General features: G+C 45.7%; 1 protein-coding gene across 3 annotated transcripts in view; it reads right to left on the reverse strand.

The window, feature by feature from the left end:
* Positions 1-18,208, reverse strand: part of GAK (cyclin G associated kinase) — a 76,593-nt gene that overhangs the window by 37,403 nt on the left and 20,982 nt on the right. For all 3 annotated transcript variants that reach the window (XM_083481367.1, XM_083481366.1, XM_083481365.1), the window contains exons 3-11: positions 16,307-16,366; positions 15,710-15,824; positions 12,314-12,456; positions 11,175-11,300; positions 9,016-9,105; positions 6,012-6,147; positions 5,305-5,417; positions 3,760-3,871; positions 3,403-3,526 (exon numbers count right to left, since the gene is read on the reverse strand). In XM_083481367.1, the coding sequence (XP_083337493.1) occupies positions 3,403-3,526; positions 3,760-3,871; positions 5,305-5,417; positions 6,012-6,147; positions 9,016-9,105; positions 11,175-11,300; positions 12,314-12,456; positions 15,710-15,824; positions 16,307-16,366 (1,019 nt within the window). The remainder of the gene's footprint in view (positions 1-3,402; positions 3,527-3,759; positions 3,872-5,304; positions 5,418-6,011; positions 6,148-9,015; positions 9,106-11,174; positions 11,301-12,313; positions 12,457-15,709; positions 15,825-16,306; positions 16,367-18,208) is intronic.

Below are 18,208 nucleotides of genomic sequence, written 5' to 3' on the forward strand. Positions count from 1 at the left end.
TGGAAAAGGTGAATGGAAGATGGCTTACCATTGGTTACCTTAACCTTGAGGTCATAATCACTCCACAGTAATAAGCCTCAAGCCTCTCTATAAGTTTAATGTACCATATTTTTCCCGTGTATAAGACTAGGGGTTTTTTTACCAAAAAATTAGGTTTAAAATTGGGGCTCGTCCATAGCTGTCAACTTTCAGATTTGAAAATAAGGGCTCAGCAGCCTCGAAAATAAGGGATCAGCAGCCTCACCTGTCCCGGGGACAGTCTACGAGGGATCTAACAATCCGGGATAGCAGCGGGAAGCAATGGGAAACGGCGCTGGAATAAGGGAATTTCCCACAAAAAAAGAGAAGGTTGACAGCTATGGGCTCATTTTATACACGGGTAGCACTTAGGGGTGTTTTCTTAATTTGGAGTCCCCAAGAATAGGGGGAGTCTTATACATGGGGGCGTCTTATACACAGAAAAACACGGTACTTATTAGCTAAGTGCCTTGTGACAAGGACTTTCCCTCTCCATAGTCTCTGTCTACAGAGGCTCGGCTGATGGGTGCCAGGGGCAAGAGGAATGCCCTACCCCCAAAATCAACATTTTCTGCCAGTTCTCCCAAGTTGCCTTCTCCCATAGAAGTATACGTGTAGGTACAGTACTATGGGGAATCCATGCTATAAATAACCATTCAGCCATGGCAAAGCGTTTTTTGGTAGTGCCTGGGGTGGGTGCATGCAGCGACCATGAGGGTGGGGCATGCCACTGGAGTGACCCCCACCCACTGGAGCTAAGCAGGGCTGCGCTGCTCCACCTGCCCAGCTGTGCAGTGCAGAGCCCAGCTGGCCGATGCAGTCGACATCACCCTGGGAGCCCAGCACCGCTTTCTGGGACTCGCAAAAGCGGCACAGGGTTGGCAGGGTGCATGCCTGTTGCGTCCTTCTCAAGCCACCCTCCAGTTGGAAAGTGGCATGAGAAGGACGCGACAGCTCATGCGCCCCTCCAAAAACAGTGCCTGGGGCAATGTGCCCCCCACCCCCCCTATGCTATGCCTCTGCATTCAGCTGGGAAATTGTGCGCCCAAACCCCACTGATGCCTTCCAGCTGCAGTGGCTGCCGATCATCCGAACAGGAAAGGTAAATAAAGGCTGGCGAACCCAGAACACAAGCACACTGCAGACACCCAAAACTGCACTGTGATTATCGACGCAACCTTCACCATGGGGCACCCATGTTGCGAGAGTTCCACTGAGTACTGGTAAACTTCCGTATGTGATTAACTATACCAGTTCTTATATTTAAAACTGCAGGGAAGCAGGGTGTTGGAGAATCCCTTCTACTAACCTTGAGGCTCTTCAGATATTTGGAACCACAACTCCCAGCATACCTGAACATGGGTCATGCTGGCTGAGGTTGAGGGTAGCTGTAGTCTGGCATCGCCAGGAGGGCACCAGAGGATGGGTTAGGCTGGCTTATATTAGGGGTGGGGGGCGCACTCTTGAGTTCCTCAGCTGTCTCGAAGCTAGACTAGCAGCTTCCAGTAGCAAGAATTTTCCTATGGTAGCCCCATGCTTGTGTGCTCCCTCTCTCCCCACACGCCCAAAAAGTAGCTAATCTGTTCCATAATTTTAGTTTGTAGGGACCGGTTCCTACTTTTTTTTATTCCAGGTAGTCTTTGAATGAGCTGGCAATCACATGTTAAATGCCAGGTTTACTGTTGATCCTTATGGGTTTAAAGGTAAAGGGACCCCTGACCATTAGGTCCAGTCGTGACCGACTCTGGGATTGCGGCACTCATCTCGCTTTACTGGCCGAGGGAGCCGGCGTACAGCTTCCGGGTCATGTGGCCAGCATGACTAAGCCACTTCTGGCGAACCAGAGCAGCGCACGGAAACGCTGTTTACCTTCCCGCCGGAGCGGTACCTATTTATCTACTTGCACTTTGAGATGCTTTCAAACTGCTAGGTTGGCAGGAGCAGGGACCGAGCAACGGGAGCTCACCCCATTGCAGGGATTCGAACCGCCGACCTACTGATCGGCAAGTCCTAGGCTCTGTGGTTTAACCCACAGTGCCGCCGGCATCCCCCTTATGGGTTTAGAGCTGTACTATTCTTTGTATTTATAAGAAGCCCATGCTTACTTAAAGAAACAAACAAACCATACATATGTTAAGCACCATCTTTCCCCCCTTCTTTTTACACTACAAACTGAAGTTTGGCAGTCACAAGAGACAGGGCCTTTTCAGTGGTAGCCCTGTCCCTTCCACCCAGCTGTGTGTCTGGCTGTGAACTTGAGTCTTTAAAAACTTCACCATTCCAATCTGCTTTTAAAATGAACGAACTTACCGATTCTAATTACTGCACTTTATTTATGCGCTACATTTTATAGTTACTGTTTTAGGTTTTAAATAGTTACGCTTTTAATTGTGAGGCACCCCTTTTTGGTCCTGAAAGGCAATAGAAAAACAGCTAAATAAACAAGCTAATTTGGAACATCCCATAATATTTGGAGCTTGCCAGGCTCGGCAGATGGGGATTTCTGTACCTTTCACAAGTTTATTTTTACAGGTGGGGGAGTCAAGCCAATCAGAAACTGCTATGCTTCAAATGTTCCTTCTAAACATTCAGCTACTGGGATATTACATATTTCTTAACCTATCTTGGCTAGGATCCCACGTTGCCACTTGCTTTTAGCAGGAGGTCTGTAGACCAGATGGCATGGAATTGCAGGTTGTCACAGTGCCAAGTTGCACTGCATGAAACAGAAGGGTAGGAGTGAAACCAGAAACCTTGCTGCTGAGTGGGGCAGCAGACTTTATGCTCCCTATTGCATCTAGTTCTGTCCTGAACTTGTGTGGTTGTGTCAGCACAATATTCTCAGTATGAGAGCTCAAACCTCTCCAATAATGTAACATTTGCAGTATAAACCAGGTTAGGGATTATTTTTTTTAAAAGCAGCTTTTTCTAGTGATAGACACAACTTTGCACACATACAATGCCTCTTCCAGTCGTACCTTGGATCCCAAACACTTTGCGAGTCAAAAGTTTTGGCTCCCGAACGCCACAAACCCAGAAGTGAGTGTTTGCAAACGTTCTTTGGAACCCAAATGTCCGACGTGTCTTCCTGCAGCCAGCTGGAAGCCACGCCTTGGTTTCCAAACGTTTTGGAAGTTCCAAAACCACATAACCACAATATCTTGAATCAGGATAGTGCCCAAAGCAGAGATTCATCCGCTGATCCTATCATAACCCACCCCTTCCTGCTTTTTCACAAGTTTTGGAGAAGGCCATCTCTTTTTAAAAACCACATGTGGGGGCGGGAAAGACACAGTACATAAAATACCCAATGCACTGAGGGAGAGGTGAATTATGTTTGTGGACCTGCATTCCCTTTATCAGCACAGTTACAGTTCTACTTACTTGGCCACAGACTGAATAACTTTCGAAGATGTGTCCTTGATATTTGTGAGAAACCGCTCCGTCCCGCCCCTAAGAATATCAAAGAATCCGCTGTAAGTCTGGTCACATTCGGCTACTGTCAGACCTAAGAGCCAAGGGCACAGAAAAGTAACTGAGCACAATTTCAGTCTATTAGCTTCAGTGTCAAACAATTTGGTGGTACACTTAAACTCTCTCCTATATTTTTGCATTTCTTTAAAAAGGCTTTATCCCATTATTAAACAAATGGTCGAAAAAGAAATTGCCAAGAAGTACAACCAGACATGGTACTGGGAGATCTCACATATTTTGAGGAGGGGGGAATATTTGGGAATATACCTGCATTGTACATGTTGTTGAGCTGCCCTGCTGGCTTTGAGTTCTGTGTTACTACAGCTGAAGATGTCCTAGGCAGAGCGTTATTTCCATAGCCTCCATTTTGTTCAAGGAGCTGGAAAGAAAAACCAGCCATTTCCAGAATTAGCACTTCGATCTCTTTCAAACACACACCCCACCAAAGGGTACAAGCATCTTAAAGCATCTTAAAGCCACTTGCCAGGTGGGATCCACAAACAAATTGTATCCCGGCCATAAAATGGGTTCCGCCACTATTCTCTATTTTATTCATTTGAGTTTTTCATCTAATGAAGTTGGCAGAAAAAATTAATTGAGGTGAAAAAAACAGAAATATTTATACGGAGGTCAATTAAGTACGAAGGATAATGCTCCTTTACTCTGGAAGAGGAAATGTCAGCACATACCACTTCCTGTAGCGCTGCATGACAAGCTATACTTGCCAAGATAGCTCATCAAAGCTGGAGAAAAGTCAATATTTACAGTACAGTCATACCTCAGGTTAAATATGCTTCAGGTTGAGCGTTTTCAAGTTACGCTCCGTGGCGACCCGGAAGTAACGGAGTGCGTTACTTCTGGGTTTTGCCGCTCGCACATGCGTAGATGCTCAAAATGACGTCACGCACATGCGCAGAAGTGGCAAAACGCGATCCGCACAGGCGCAGACGCCCAGACGCAAGTTACGTTGTACTCAGGATGCGAACGGGGCTCCGGAACGGATCCCATTCGCATCCAGAGGTACCACTGTAAATGTGTGTGTGTGTGTGTGTATTAAAGAGGGTCCATAACACAGCACAGTGGTCAGAGGAGAGTCCAGGTCCAAAAAGGCTGAAGACTGCAGCTCAAACTCTTAGTCTCTACACCAGCAAAGTCCTTGTTTCAACTCTGCCCTCCAAAAGCAATCTTGCTAGGTAGCTTTAGGCAAACTATCACCCTCTCAATTTCCTATCAGCCCAACCTCATATTGCTTCTTCTGCAATACAGAGATAGAACTGATCTACTTTACAAGAGGGATGCAAACGTCACATTGTATGTGGAGCACCCAATGTGTTTGGTAGATTGCGGGAAGGGAATGTTGCAAAGTTTGATCAGCACTTATATTTCAAGCAGTCCAGAAATAATAAAAAAGATTATTCACGTGCAAATGCCAAGATGACTAGAAATGAAGCAGATTTTGCTCTCTACCAGCCTCCCCCAAACTCTAGCCCACCAACAGCCTCCGTTAGCCTCAGTCTCCATAGCCAATGGGCCATGGATGATGGGAATTGTAGTCCAAAATGCTGAGGGGCACCAGGTTGGGGTTTCTCTATACCTGCTACTCATTCCCCTTATTCCCTGACTTCTGAGATCAGAGTCAGGAGGATGGGAAACAGAACAGAATTTATTTGACAACATTGCTTTTGGAAGAATTGTACGAAACACGCCAATCTATTTGCCTTATTCCAACATTGGCGCATCTTCAACGAGCGATTTGGAGTTTCAGTGCAGAGGACCCCAAACCATAAGGCTTTGCTCAATAGCTCCAATTACCTCTGTGATAGGCGACTTTGGGTTCACATTTCTAGCAGCTGCAATCTCCTGCAATTGATTCACAAGCTCTGTGATGGACAGCCTCTCTTCCGGATTCACTTTCAGACTCGATCCTAATAAAATGACACAACAGATTATCGAAACGGGTTTAATCTGCAGACCTCAAAAACAAATTTCTGGTTTCCCCTGCCCTAAGATTTCTATCCTGCCAGTCATCCAAAGAGACTTTCAAAATGGGTAAAAGACCTGGCTAATGAATATTTGCATAACTTCAGTTATACCACAAAATGTGGCTTTAATTGTTTCAGTGATCAAGGGCTTCGAACTGTTAATAGCTGAAAATTCTCTGATCACTGGCCATGCTGGCTTGAGCTGATGGAAGTTGTAGTACACATCACCTGGTGGGCCATAAATCCCCTACCTGTGCACTGGAATAAAGTCAACACTACACTCAAATAATAAAAAGATGGAACGGTTAACTTCACTGCCACTTCTAATTTCTTATATTCATGGATTTTCTCTTCAACCTGCATGTATACTGTCATTTCCCATTAATTACATGAACAGAAACTGTTTTTTAAAAAAAAAACATAGGTGCATTTTTGCAGAGGAAACAAACAAAAAGAACCTTAAATCCATACAAAATTATCAGTTCATTCCCCTTTCATTTGCCCCAAGTGAATTTAGCATCACAGTCTTAAACTTACGAATGAGATCATGAAACACTGTGTATCTTGTGTCATTCTGAGGAATTGAATATTTTCCATTGACTATTCGAAGCTTAGCTCCATCTTCGAATGGATGTTGCCTGAAGCACAACAGGTAGAGAATGCAACCCAATGCCTGCAGGGGAAGAATGCAGAAGTTAACACACACACACACACACAAAACAAAACCTCCCCAAATTCCTAAATAGTTAAGTTGTTCAAGCTTAAATCGAATCAGCTATGGGAGCTATTATTTCATTTCACCCAATAACCTATGGTATTCAATTACTTCGGAGCAGACTACAGCATTGGATGATCTGCTGCAGCCATAATGAGTGCTAACCGCAGTTTGTTGCCTTAATCCTGGCTAAAATCCCACATGAAACCATGGCTTGGCTTCCCAGATTGAGCCCTGCCAATGAAAGAGGATACCAATGAGCCTTGGGCTGCCATCCCAAGTTTGTATCTCGACCACAACACAACAGAGGGTGGCAACACGAGAACGGGCCTTTTCCTAGGGTGGCTCCTGCTCTCTCTTTAGGCGCCAGGCAAAAACATGCCTTTTTCAATCAGGCCTTTCACCATCTATGGCCTATTTGTGTGGCTGAGATGTTTTAACGCAGTTCATTTAAAAATATATATACTGGTTATAATGTGCGTATGTGTTTGTTTTTTGCTTAAAATATTGAAAGTCGCTGCCGCAGCAAAAAAACTAACCAATAATCGTAACAGTAGTTCCCACATTCTGCTCTCTAACCCAGGAATCTTAATCCGCTCTCTCAGAGATGATGAGGACAGAAAACGCAGGCGATCATGTCAAAACTGAGCAAGATGTGCATATAAGCACTGAATCGATTCCTCATCAAGTACATAAGTTTTGGTAAGCTTGACACCCAGCAGAGCAATACAGAACAATCTGCCTGCCCATCAGTTCTACGTATTCTCCTGCTGCTTTCACCACCCCAAATGGAGTCAAACCATTGGTCCATCTAGCTCAGTATCGTCTACACTGAGTGGCAGCGGCTCCCCAGGCTTTCAGACAGCACCTTTTCCCAGCCCTACTTGGGAGTCACTAGGCAGAGCGTCAGTGTGGTGTAGTGGTTAAGAGCGGTAGACTCGTAATCTGGGGAACCGGGTTCGCTTCCCCGCTCCTCCACATGCAGCTGCTGGGTGACCTTGGGCTAGTCACACTTCTTTGAAGTCTCTCAGCCCCACTCACTTCACAGAGTGTTTGTTGTGGGGGAGGAAGGGAAAGGAGAATGTTAGCCGCTTTGAGACTCCTTAGGGTAGTGATAAAGCAGGATATCAAATCCAAACTCTTCTTCTACTTCTAGGTACTGAACCTGGGACTTTATTGCATTCACGGCAGATGCTCTACAAACTGAGCTACTGTCCTTCCCCACAAACTGATCCTGAGTGCCTCAGGACAAGATCTGTACTGCGCATGCTCCCATGTATTCACAATGCAAAAGGTAAAGGACCCCTGGAGGGTTAAGTCCAGTCAAAGGTGACTATGGGGTTGTGACGCTCATCTTGCTTTCAGGCCAAGGGAGCCGGCATTTGTCCACAGAAAGCTTTCCAGGTCTTGTGGCCAGCATGACTAAAGCACTTCTGGTGCAACAGAACACCGTGACGGAAGCCAGAGCACACGGAAACGCCGTTTACCTTCCTGCCACAGCGGTACCCATTTATCTACTTGCACTGGCGTGCTTTTGAACTGTTAGGTTAGCAGGAGCTGGGGCAGAGCAACGGGAGCTCACCTCGTCGCGGGGATTTGAACTGCCGACCTTCTGATCGGCAAGCCCATGAGGTTCAATGGTTTAGACCACAGCGCCACCCACGTCCCTACAATGTATTCACAATGCATTCACCAGTAAGGCTGGAACATTGTCTGCTGTTCACTGCACTGTGCTTAAGGCATTCCTATCAGTACATTCTATCAAATCCGTCAACAAGAGAATTATTCTCTCTCCCGCCTCTCCCTCTTCCTTCCCAGCTTCAATTAGAAAAACGGAGAGTATAGCCAGAAATTACTTCCAAATACCTCTTTTCTTTTAGCTGTACTTCCTTAGAAACTGCACTGGCTCCCCCCAATCACTTAAATAAAAATGCAAGCCTCCTATCCCTGTTTGGCTTTAACATTCCCAATGGTCTTGAAAAATCTGTGTGCTTGCTTATATGTCTCTTTTCCTCCAGTTCATTGTGTTGTGTTGTCCTTGTAAATTTCCAGGTGATTTGGCACAGTCTTGTCTATTTTTAATTCAATGCACAGTGTTTGGTAGCTTAAAGCACTTCGGGTTGCTTCCAATGTCAGGGCAGTCCAACCGAAGAAATTAAATGGACAAGATTAACCTAGGTCAATTGATTTCAAGGGTTTCACGCTATTGGGTCTGATTTGGTGAAAGTGTTAACAGTGAACTCACCCATTCCTAATAAAGGAGTGAGAGGTTTTCACGACTACAACAGAGAAAGAGGTAACAGCACACACTCCATTGGCTCACCTGAGAAATTCTAGATGCCTTTGGCTCCTCCTTTTCCTGAACTGTTTGTTTAAGGTGGTCACATTTTAAGAACTATGTAAGCTTGCCTGTTTTCCTCTTCCTTCTCTATCCCTTTTCCTTGTGTGTTGTATGCTTTATTAGACTGAAAACCTGTGGGCAAGGACTGCCTTGTTTTTAAATCTGTACGGTGCTTAGTGAAATGTTAGGTGATAAATAATATTTAACCAAAGGAAAGAGTATCAGGAGCAAAAGGTGTTTTGTTTTTTTGTTGTGTTTGTTTGTTTGTTTGTTTGTTTGTTATATGTATTAAGTCGCTACCACATTTTTGAAGTTTTAACGTCTGTATTGCAGTGGTGTTATTGTGTATGCTTTATTGGTTTACTATGAACCACCTTGGGATGAAATGGAGGGGCAGAAATTCCCTAAACAAATACAAATTCCAGGAAATATTCAGAAATAAGGTATCACGCAAGGTCTAATCTACGTATAAAGAAAATGCTTACCCAAATATCTTGTTTTTCATCAATTGGAAAGTTTGAATATAGATCTATTATTTCAGGAGTCCTATACATTGGTGTTGTGTTCCTTGTGATCTGTAGACACACAAAATAAAGGCATTTTTCTTCTTCTATACACTTAGCAGAGATTCAGACACACACAAAATAAAATTTAAAAGGAAGCTAGAGCACCCCAAGCACAAAATGCTTTGATTTTCATCAAAACAATCTGTATGCCAAACTTGGGTTTCTGTAACTCCTGCAGCAGCAACTAATAAAAAGAAACAAAATGATTTTTTGTCTTTGTGGCATGCAAATCAAGATTAACATTCAGGAAATCAATGTGAAAGTCAATTCTTGTTTCGAAGTACAGTACAGTACAGTACTAGGAGTCTGTCAGGTGTAAAGGTAAGGGACCCCTGGACAGTTAAGTCCAGTCAAAGACGACTATGGAGTTGTGGCTCTCATCTCACTTTCAGGCCGAGGGAGCCAGCGTTTGTCCACAGACAGCTTTCCGGGTCATGTGGCCAGCAGGACTAAACTGCTTCTGGCATAACAGAACACCGTGACGGAAACCAGAGCGCACTGACACGCCGTTTACCTTCCCACCACAGCGGTACCTATTTATCTACTTGCACTGGCATGCTTTCAAACTGCTAGGTTGGCTAGGACGCGGGTGGTACTGTGGTCTAAACCACTGAGCCACTGGGCTTGCCAATCAGAAGGTTGATGGTTCAAATCCCTGCAAGAGGGTGAGCTCCCATTGCTCTGTACCAGCTCCTGCCAACCTAGTCTGTTAGACTGGATATATATGTAGACAGCAATATCCTCCTCTTACAAGCCATGGGATGCGGCAGGGAACTCTCAAAGAAGAGGGATCTTCTTTGATCTGTTTCTTGGTTATTTATTCATTTATTAAATGCATTTATATACCACTCAATAGTTCAAAACCTGTAAGCAGCATTATGCTGTTCTGGGAATGATTTCAGAGGCCTGTAGTAAATGGACCACCCTTTTGAGAGTTCACCACCACCACTCGCGTTTTACAACCTGATGACCCTGTGACCAGTAAATTTGCAATCCTCCTGTTCCCACATGGCCAGTCAACAGACCACTGCAAACTCCTTCATGTAAGTAAAGGGAAAGGGACCCCAGACCATTAGGTCCAGTCATGACCGACTTTGGGGTTGCGGCGCTCATCTCGCTTTATTGGCTGAGGGAGCCGGCGTACAGCTTCCGGGTCATGTGGCCAGCATGACTAAGCCGCTTTCTGGCGAACCAGAGAAGTGCACGGAAACGCCATTTACCTTCCTGATGCAACAGTACCTATTTATCTACTTGCACTTTGTGCTATCGAACTGCTAGGTTGGCAGGAGCTGGGACCGAACAACGGGAGCTCACCTTGTCGTGGGGATTCGAACCACCGACCTTCTGATCGGCAAGTCCTAGACTCTGTGGTTTAACCCACAGCGCCACCCGCATCCCTTACTCCTTCATGTAGCACTGCCTTAAAAGCTATCATGAAGCTCCAGCAAAATATAGTGGCCCCTGGTGACTAGGAGAGGGCACTGCAGCACCCTAGATCATGGCTCCCTGATTTTCTTCTAAGATTGCTGCTCCCTAAATTCAGGTGCCTGATGCTATTCTACCAGCCCTTGCCAAAAGCGTTCCAGGTTTCTGAAAAGCAGCTCTCAGAAGTAATGTTATACAAATCAGGGCGACACAGGCAGCTTGGCTCACAATTCACTTTGGAAACCGAATGCAGAACTTTTAGACACAACTTTTACGTTATCTGAACAAAATATATTCAGCCTTAACCAACAGAGAAGACCGAAGTACCCAAGAGATGTAGTATTTGTGCTATGGTTCGGAGAGAAAAGGACACTTTATGTGGTGCTTCTTAGCAGACAGCACAATTATTATTCCAAGGGCTTATTCCAAGGTTAAATGTGTACAGGCTTGCAGCCATACACAGCTGAAGGCTACTATTTTATTACAGCAGTAGTTTAAGAATATCTTGTATAGGACCAGGAAAAGAATGCCCCCCCAATAACATTTCCAAGTGATTTCCACTGCGACAGAATTTGATCTAATGGATTTAAGGGATACCAAAAAGCCTAGAGTTACAAAACATTGAAAATAAATCAGAGTACCAGGTTTCTCACCTCCTCTTCAACCGCTGCTCTTTTCTGTGCGGACCAGTTGTAGTCAGGGTAATGTGCTATGGTTGTTGCACTGCCAAAGTCACACAGTTTAATTGTTCCTTGGTTACTCATCAGCATATTTTCTATCTGTACGGACAATCAAGAGGGGAGTTTAAGGGTGCACATTCAGCGGACACACTTACATTTATATTAAAAAAGGCAGCTTTTCATGCATATATCCTCCAAGTTCACAGCATCAAAGCGCACAAGATTTATCAATTCTGTACTGGCTGCACTGATCACACTCCCTAATACGTGTGTTTATTTTAGAAGAGGCCTTCCCTCTGGAGAGCAGCGAACGCTGCTTCTTAGATTAGCCTAATGGAATAAAGTACAACGAAAGATGCGATAAACATCATGTAGCTATCAATATTTCCCAGACTACTTTTAATTAGGGATTGCACTACAAGAATGTTTCCATATGGCTGGCTGTATGAACCAGCCCCAAGAGATCTAAAATGTAGTGACTGTTATAAAAGCATTCCATGATCCATTTGGTTTGGACTTCCATATGTGCCCACCGCTAAGCTTGCAACTAACTTAGTGTGTGGGCTGCGTACATGTATGACCAATCCTTAACATCCTCCCACCTCTTTATTCTCAGCCAATATAATTTAGTAGCATGTTTTTGCCAACCAGGCAGAGGGCCTTCTCGGTAGTGGCACCCTCCCTGTGGAACGCCCTCCCATCAGATGCTAAGGAAATGGACAACTCTCTGACTTTTAGAAAACATCTGAAGACAACCCTCTATTGGGAGGTTTTTAATATTTGAGGTTTTACTATGTTTTTATACGCTGTAAGCCGCCAAGAGTGGCTGGGGAAACCCACCCAGGTGGGTGGCGTATAAATAATAACTTTATTACCACTATTATTACTATTATTATTATTATTATCCGATGCAATACTTTTCCATTTACTACATGACAAACTCAAAACACACTCAGTCTAAATATTATAAACTGCTTTTAGGTTCATTCGTTTTCTACCCTCAAGCAGTATATAAATTTTATGAAAAGATTAAATAACTTGCTACTGGCTGCTGCTCCGGATTCATAACAAACTCCTCCTTTGCATAAATCAGCTTGTTTCGGATTCTGTACCTTTAAATCTCTATGAATAATAGGAGGTTTCTGCTTATGCATGTGTTGCACTGCGCGGCAGGTCTGATAAAAGATCTTCAGCACCGTGTCGCACGAGAGGGGCCCTTTGGATTCAGCTTTCCTCAGAAATTCCACCACTTGCCCTGTGGACGAAAAATTCATAACACTCTGCGAGGGGAATACAAGGGCTTCCTAACAACTCTCAGCACCCCTTAACAAACTGCAATTCCCTGGGGAGCTGTACACTACCAATTTGGGGAAGCCACGACTGTATAAAGTGGGATAATAACACTTTAAACATGCAGATGTGGCGCCACACACACAAACTAAGCAAGCAAGGAAGCAAACAACATGGCTTCTTCTATATTTGAGTGAGAATTTGGCCCCCACCCCAGACCAGAAAGGGTAAAGCCCACCCTACTTGCCAATTAATTTTCTTCCTTAGTTCTTCCCTTCTTGTGAGTGAACACACCACGAAATGGGGGTCCAGGTCTCCACCCTCAGGGGTCGGCCACCTCAAACCAGGATGAGATGGGCGGCCATCTTGCCCCGTTATTAGCCCACAAACAGCAAACCTCTCATGCCCTCCTACACAATATTAGATTCCTAAGCAAATCTTCCTATCCTGTTCCTAAGCAGTAGCTCCTGCACATATAAAACAAGGAACTCCAGAGTATGTGAAATGTTAATTCCCCAGCCCTCAATTCTCAAATCATGGCCAAGATCCAGGGGCAGCAGGAGGGGGGGGTGGAGGAGTGAGCAAAAGCAAATACTGAACCCTGTCAGTCTCAGCTGCCTGCAGTTCTCTCTGCAAGAAGAAAAAGCTGACTAACTTCAAATGCAAAACATCTACTAGCTCTGGATACAGACCAAAGGGGAAAGCCATTAGAAAAAAAAACTTCTTCCAAGTGTTTCTTCTCTTCCAACTTGGCACAAGGACAAAGGAGCCATCGTGTCTGTGTGACCTGCACGGCAGGGTGCCCTTCAGTCCCGGTCACACCAATTAATTAGAGAGCAAATTTTAATCGGCAATTAAAGCTGTGATTAAAGCTCACAGTCCTAATTAATATCCGTCTCGGGGGGGGGGGGGAGAGAAGGGGGAAAAAGAATAACTGTGTGGGAGGAAAGAAGAGCCAGACATTTCTACGTCAATTTAAAATGCCTTTCCCAATGTGGTTTTCAATAAACAAGAAGGTTATGAGAGAGGGGTTAGGGGAGACAGATGCATGGATCGCTTCCGTGTAAGTCACACAACCGAACATTGGATATTCCTTTTTTTATTAAAAAAGGGGAGGGGGACAACCACCTTGTAAAGTAAAGGACCCCATGATGTTAAGTCCAGTCAAGGGCGACTCTGGGGTTGTGGAGCTCATCCCGCTTTCAGGCTGAGGGAGCCAGCGTTTGACCACAGACAGCTTTCCAGGTCATGTGGCCAGCATGACTAAACCGCTTCTGGCACAACGGGATACTGTGACGAGTGCCAGAGCTCACAGAAACACCTTTTACCTTCCCGCCATAGCAGTACCTATTTATCTACTTGCACTGGCATGCTTTCAAACTGCTAGGTTGGCAGGAGCTGGGACAGGGCAATGGGAGTTCACTCTTTCATGGGGATTCAAACCGCTGACCTTCTGATCGGCAAGCCCAAGAGGCTCTGTGGTTTAGACCACAGCGTCACCTGCATCCAAACCACCTTGTATTGCATGCTAGTGTCTGTATAAGAAGGCCAACAAGCAAGCTTCACTTTGTATACAGTGTAGGGCAGTGAGCAGCTGGAGACCCAACATTAGGAAACACTGGTATAGGGGCTCTGCATAATCGGGACTCCTGGTTGTGTGGGTGCCATAGCTGTCAACTTACAGATTTGAAAATAAGGGACCAGCAGCCTCAAAAATAAGGGATCAGCAGCCAAAATAAGGAATTTTCCGGGCACAGGTATGTTTGACTTCTGAGCCCCTCCGAGCCTAAGGCAGAAAGCCCAGCCATCAGCCAAACAAAGCCTCAAGCGGTGGTTCCCTCAGCACAGCAACCCAGCAAAGGGGATGCAGAAAGGAAAACCACCATTACCTCCCTTCTGAGAAGCGCTGAGCAAAAGCGAGTGCCCAGGCAATGTGGCCAATTTGATCGGCACAAGGCATGCAAGCTCCACCCCCCAGTCGTTCTTCGACTCCTTATTGGGTGAGCAACGCAGCCAAGCAACACAGTTGGAGCCTCCCTCCTCCCTGGCTGGCAGGGATGAAGGGAAAGGAGCTGCTTCCTTTGAAACCTGGGAAATTTAAGGGACATCATCAATAAGGGACAGCAGCGGGACACGGCGCTGGAATAAGGGACTTTCCCACCAAATAAGGGGCGGTCGACAGCTCTGGTGGGTGCCTAGCTCAGAAGGAGCACCTGTAAATGAGGGGGAGCTCACAAATTGGCTTTAGACAAACACATGCAACACATGGTTGTTAAAAAAGAAGACCTGACATCAGGCACAGGGCAAATGCAGAGCTGGGGGGCTGAGGCTGTACTCTAAGAAGCCCCAGTATAGAACTACATATCCATAGATGCGAGAGTGACTTGCGAAGTAGCTCACCGGGCTGGGAAGAGCCGCTGTGCTAGCTTCCAGGCAGGTGGGTCACAGTTGCTTTACCAAGATGTGATGTGGCCCAGATGTCAGTGCAGTGTGAACGCACCAGAAAGAGCGCTGGATTGGCTCTGCCCGTGCATCTGCACTGCACCAACCGTCCTGCCCCTCTCCCTCCTGGGAAGCAACAACTGGAAGGTCCAGCTTCCGGGAAGCTAGCCTAGCGTCTCCACCCTACCTGGTGGATTGTATCTGTGACACTGGCTGTAAGCGGCAACCCCCTGTGACAAGAAAACAGCCTTAACCTGATTTAATAGATAGAAGATAGGGGGCAGCAGAAGGGGAGAAGCAACAACTCCATGGAAAACAAAGTGGGAAATCAACAAAATCAAGAGAAAAGACAAAATTGTATCTTGATTGTGTATGTTAAAAATGTTGAAACTTGGTAAAATATAATTGAAAAAGAAAACAGCTTTATCTTACTGGGCATGAGCCCAGTAGCCATAGCAAAGGGTTCCATGCAGGAATGGGGTGCTCCATTCCTTCTCAGCATCCAGCATCAAAACCAAAGTAGGCTGCCAGGAGGCATAGAAATGTGTCTGGTATAGAAATGTACTACCAGAGGTCTCTTCTTCCTCCTCTGCCAAGACCCCAGCTGGCCACTATAAGTTTTTGCTGACTAAGTAAAATTGGCCAGCTTATCTACAAAGCTGGAAGGCTGTTTTGACCAGCCTCACCACAGTCATCTCTGAAGGAAGGACCGGCTTGGCTGAACTGCTAGATTAGTCCACCAAACAATAAAGAGCCCACATAAATTATCATTTTACCTCTGCAAAGCTCAGTTAGCAGAAGAAACTCCCCTTGCCCAGTATCAGATTCTTCTTTTCCAATTGATGCAGCAGAGCAGAACTGGACAACGTTCGGGTGACCAGATAGCTTTTTCTAGAGGATTTCATCTGTTAAAGTTTCAAAGATTGCTAGATTTGGAACACATCTTTTGCAGCCAGGTTATACAATAAAGAACAGCTCGTTTCCTTGAGAGATTACAGTCCCAAATCCACTGGAATTCCCAGCTTTCTCTGGAGGCAGGGAGCGTGCGGGCAAATCTACTGCTACAGAAACATTTCCAACGATGTTTTAAGAAATAAGAGCAGGTCACACAGCACATTTCTTTTTATAGTGCCTATGTGAATTGGGAAAATTAAGACAAGCCAAAATTTTAATCTGTATGCCTTCATTTAATGTGTCAGAAGAAATCCTGGTGCCACAAACAAAAAGGATCATTTATACCAAACTATGAAATTTCTGAACTTCCACAGATATGATCCCTTAGACAACCTGTGACAACCAAAGACGGATATGCATAACTGTATAATTAAGGACTGCTTTACCCAAAGCGTTTCAGGCTGTCTCTAAAAGGATACCATAAAACAAACTTCTTGAATGATGGCTTTGTTCTTTTCTTCTTCATTAGATAATAATCTCTGTCAGGAAATAAAGATGTTATAGAAATGTAAAATTGTTAACAAGGCATTATGCTTTTTATGAATGGATTCCAAATATTGTTGCATTTATCCGTACACAATCTGCGTTGAAAAGCGATCTGTTCATGTGTTGCTAGAGTTGCCGTATCTTCTATCCACTCATCATAGAGAGACATGGCATTATCTTTCCAAGAAATTATTATCAGTCTTTTTTATGACAGCATATATTCTTATGATTTATATAATGAAAGAGACATTTCACAGCCCACACACGAATATCAGGGACAGCCTGCCTTGCCATCTTCAACATCCATTGTGAAGCACTGATGACAAGAAGTATGGCAGCACCAGAGACCCATCACTTAAAGTTCAAATTACGTTACTATTATGAAGTCACTTGCAAGAATAGTTCCAACATTTTGGGGGGAGAGAATCTTAGCCCAGTATAACAGTCTCCCTCAACATAACGCTATCCAAATTTTGTCAGATCACGACTCCCACCAGACACCAGCTGCATGGCCAATGGGAGTTGTAGTCCAACAATATACCAAGGGCATGAGGAATGTCATTTTGCATGGAAACACCTTTCAGATTTCCGCAATTCCACATGCTTGTGGTTTTGCTTGTGACCTAAAACCTTGTGCAAGCTTAGTGCCTAGTGCAAATTCCCAGGAATCTTAATTTTCACTTGTTGCAGATTGTTACGGTTAACGACCAACTGTTGAACACATGCAAGTAACCTCTATAAGCACACTGTTTCAGAAGGCAAAGCTTAAGCACTCAGTGCTATTCATAATCATTTCTCCTTCACAGAGAAAAAAGGGCATACACACATACACTCATGAGCACACGTGGGCTGGAGGCTTCACACATTTACACCCATTTCTCTCCCTCTGGTGCAACACCATTATGAGAAGGTCTTTGAGGTCCTTCTAGAGTTTCTACAACCTTCTTATACAGTGGTGCCTCGCAAGACGAAATTAATTCGTTCCGCAAGTTTTTTCTTCTTGCGAGTTTTTCGTCTTGCGAAGCACGGTTTCCCATAGGAATGCATTGAAAATCAATTAATGTGTTCCTATGGAAACCGCTTGCCAGGCTGGCGGTGCGGAGAAGGGCTTTTCTCCCCACCGCAAGCCTTCAGGACAGGTACGGGAACAGAGGGGAAGGGGCGCAGCGCTTCTCCTCTGTTCCCGGGGCTTGCGGTGGGAGGAGGGTTTTTCCTCCCCACCGCCAACATTCAGAACAGCATTCTGAATGTTGGCGGTGGGAAGGAAAACCCTCCTCCCACCGCAAGTCTTCAGGACAGCCATCCGAAGGCTGGCGCGGGGAGAAGGGCTTTCCACCCCACCGCCAGCCTTCGGAGCAGCCTTCCGAAGGCTGGCGCGGGGAGAAGGGCTTTTCTCCCCACCGCCAGCCTTCGGAGGAGCCTTCCGAAGGCTGGCGCGGGGAGAAGGGCTTTCCGCCCCACCGCCAGCCTTCGGAGGAGCCTTCCGAAGGCTGGCGCGGGGAGAAGGGCTTTCCGCCCCACCGCCAGCCTTCGGAGGAGCCTTCCGAAGGCTGGCGCGGGGAGAAGGGCTTTTCTCCCCACCGCCAGCCTTCGGAGGAGCCTTCTGAAGGCTGGCGCGGGGAGAAGGGCTTTCCGCCCCACCGCCAGCCTTCGGAGGAGGTCCGAGGACAGTGGGGAAGACGCGCTGCGCTTCCCCGCTGTCCCGGAGATTTCCCTATGGGCTTTCGTCTTGCGAAGGAAGCCCATAGGGAAATTCGTTTTGCGAAGCGCCTCCAAAACGGAAAACCCTTTCGTCTAGCGGGTTTTCCGTCTTGCGAGGCATTCGTCTTGCGGGG

The sequence above is a fragment of the Podarcis liolepis genome (genome assembly GCF_965112155.1).
Source record: "Podarcis liolepis genome assembly, chromosome: 17".
Classification (NCBI taxonomy): Eukaryota; Metazoa; Chordata; class Lepidosauria; order Squamata; family Lacertidae; genus Podarcis; species Podarcis liolepis.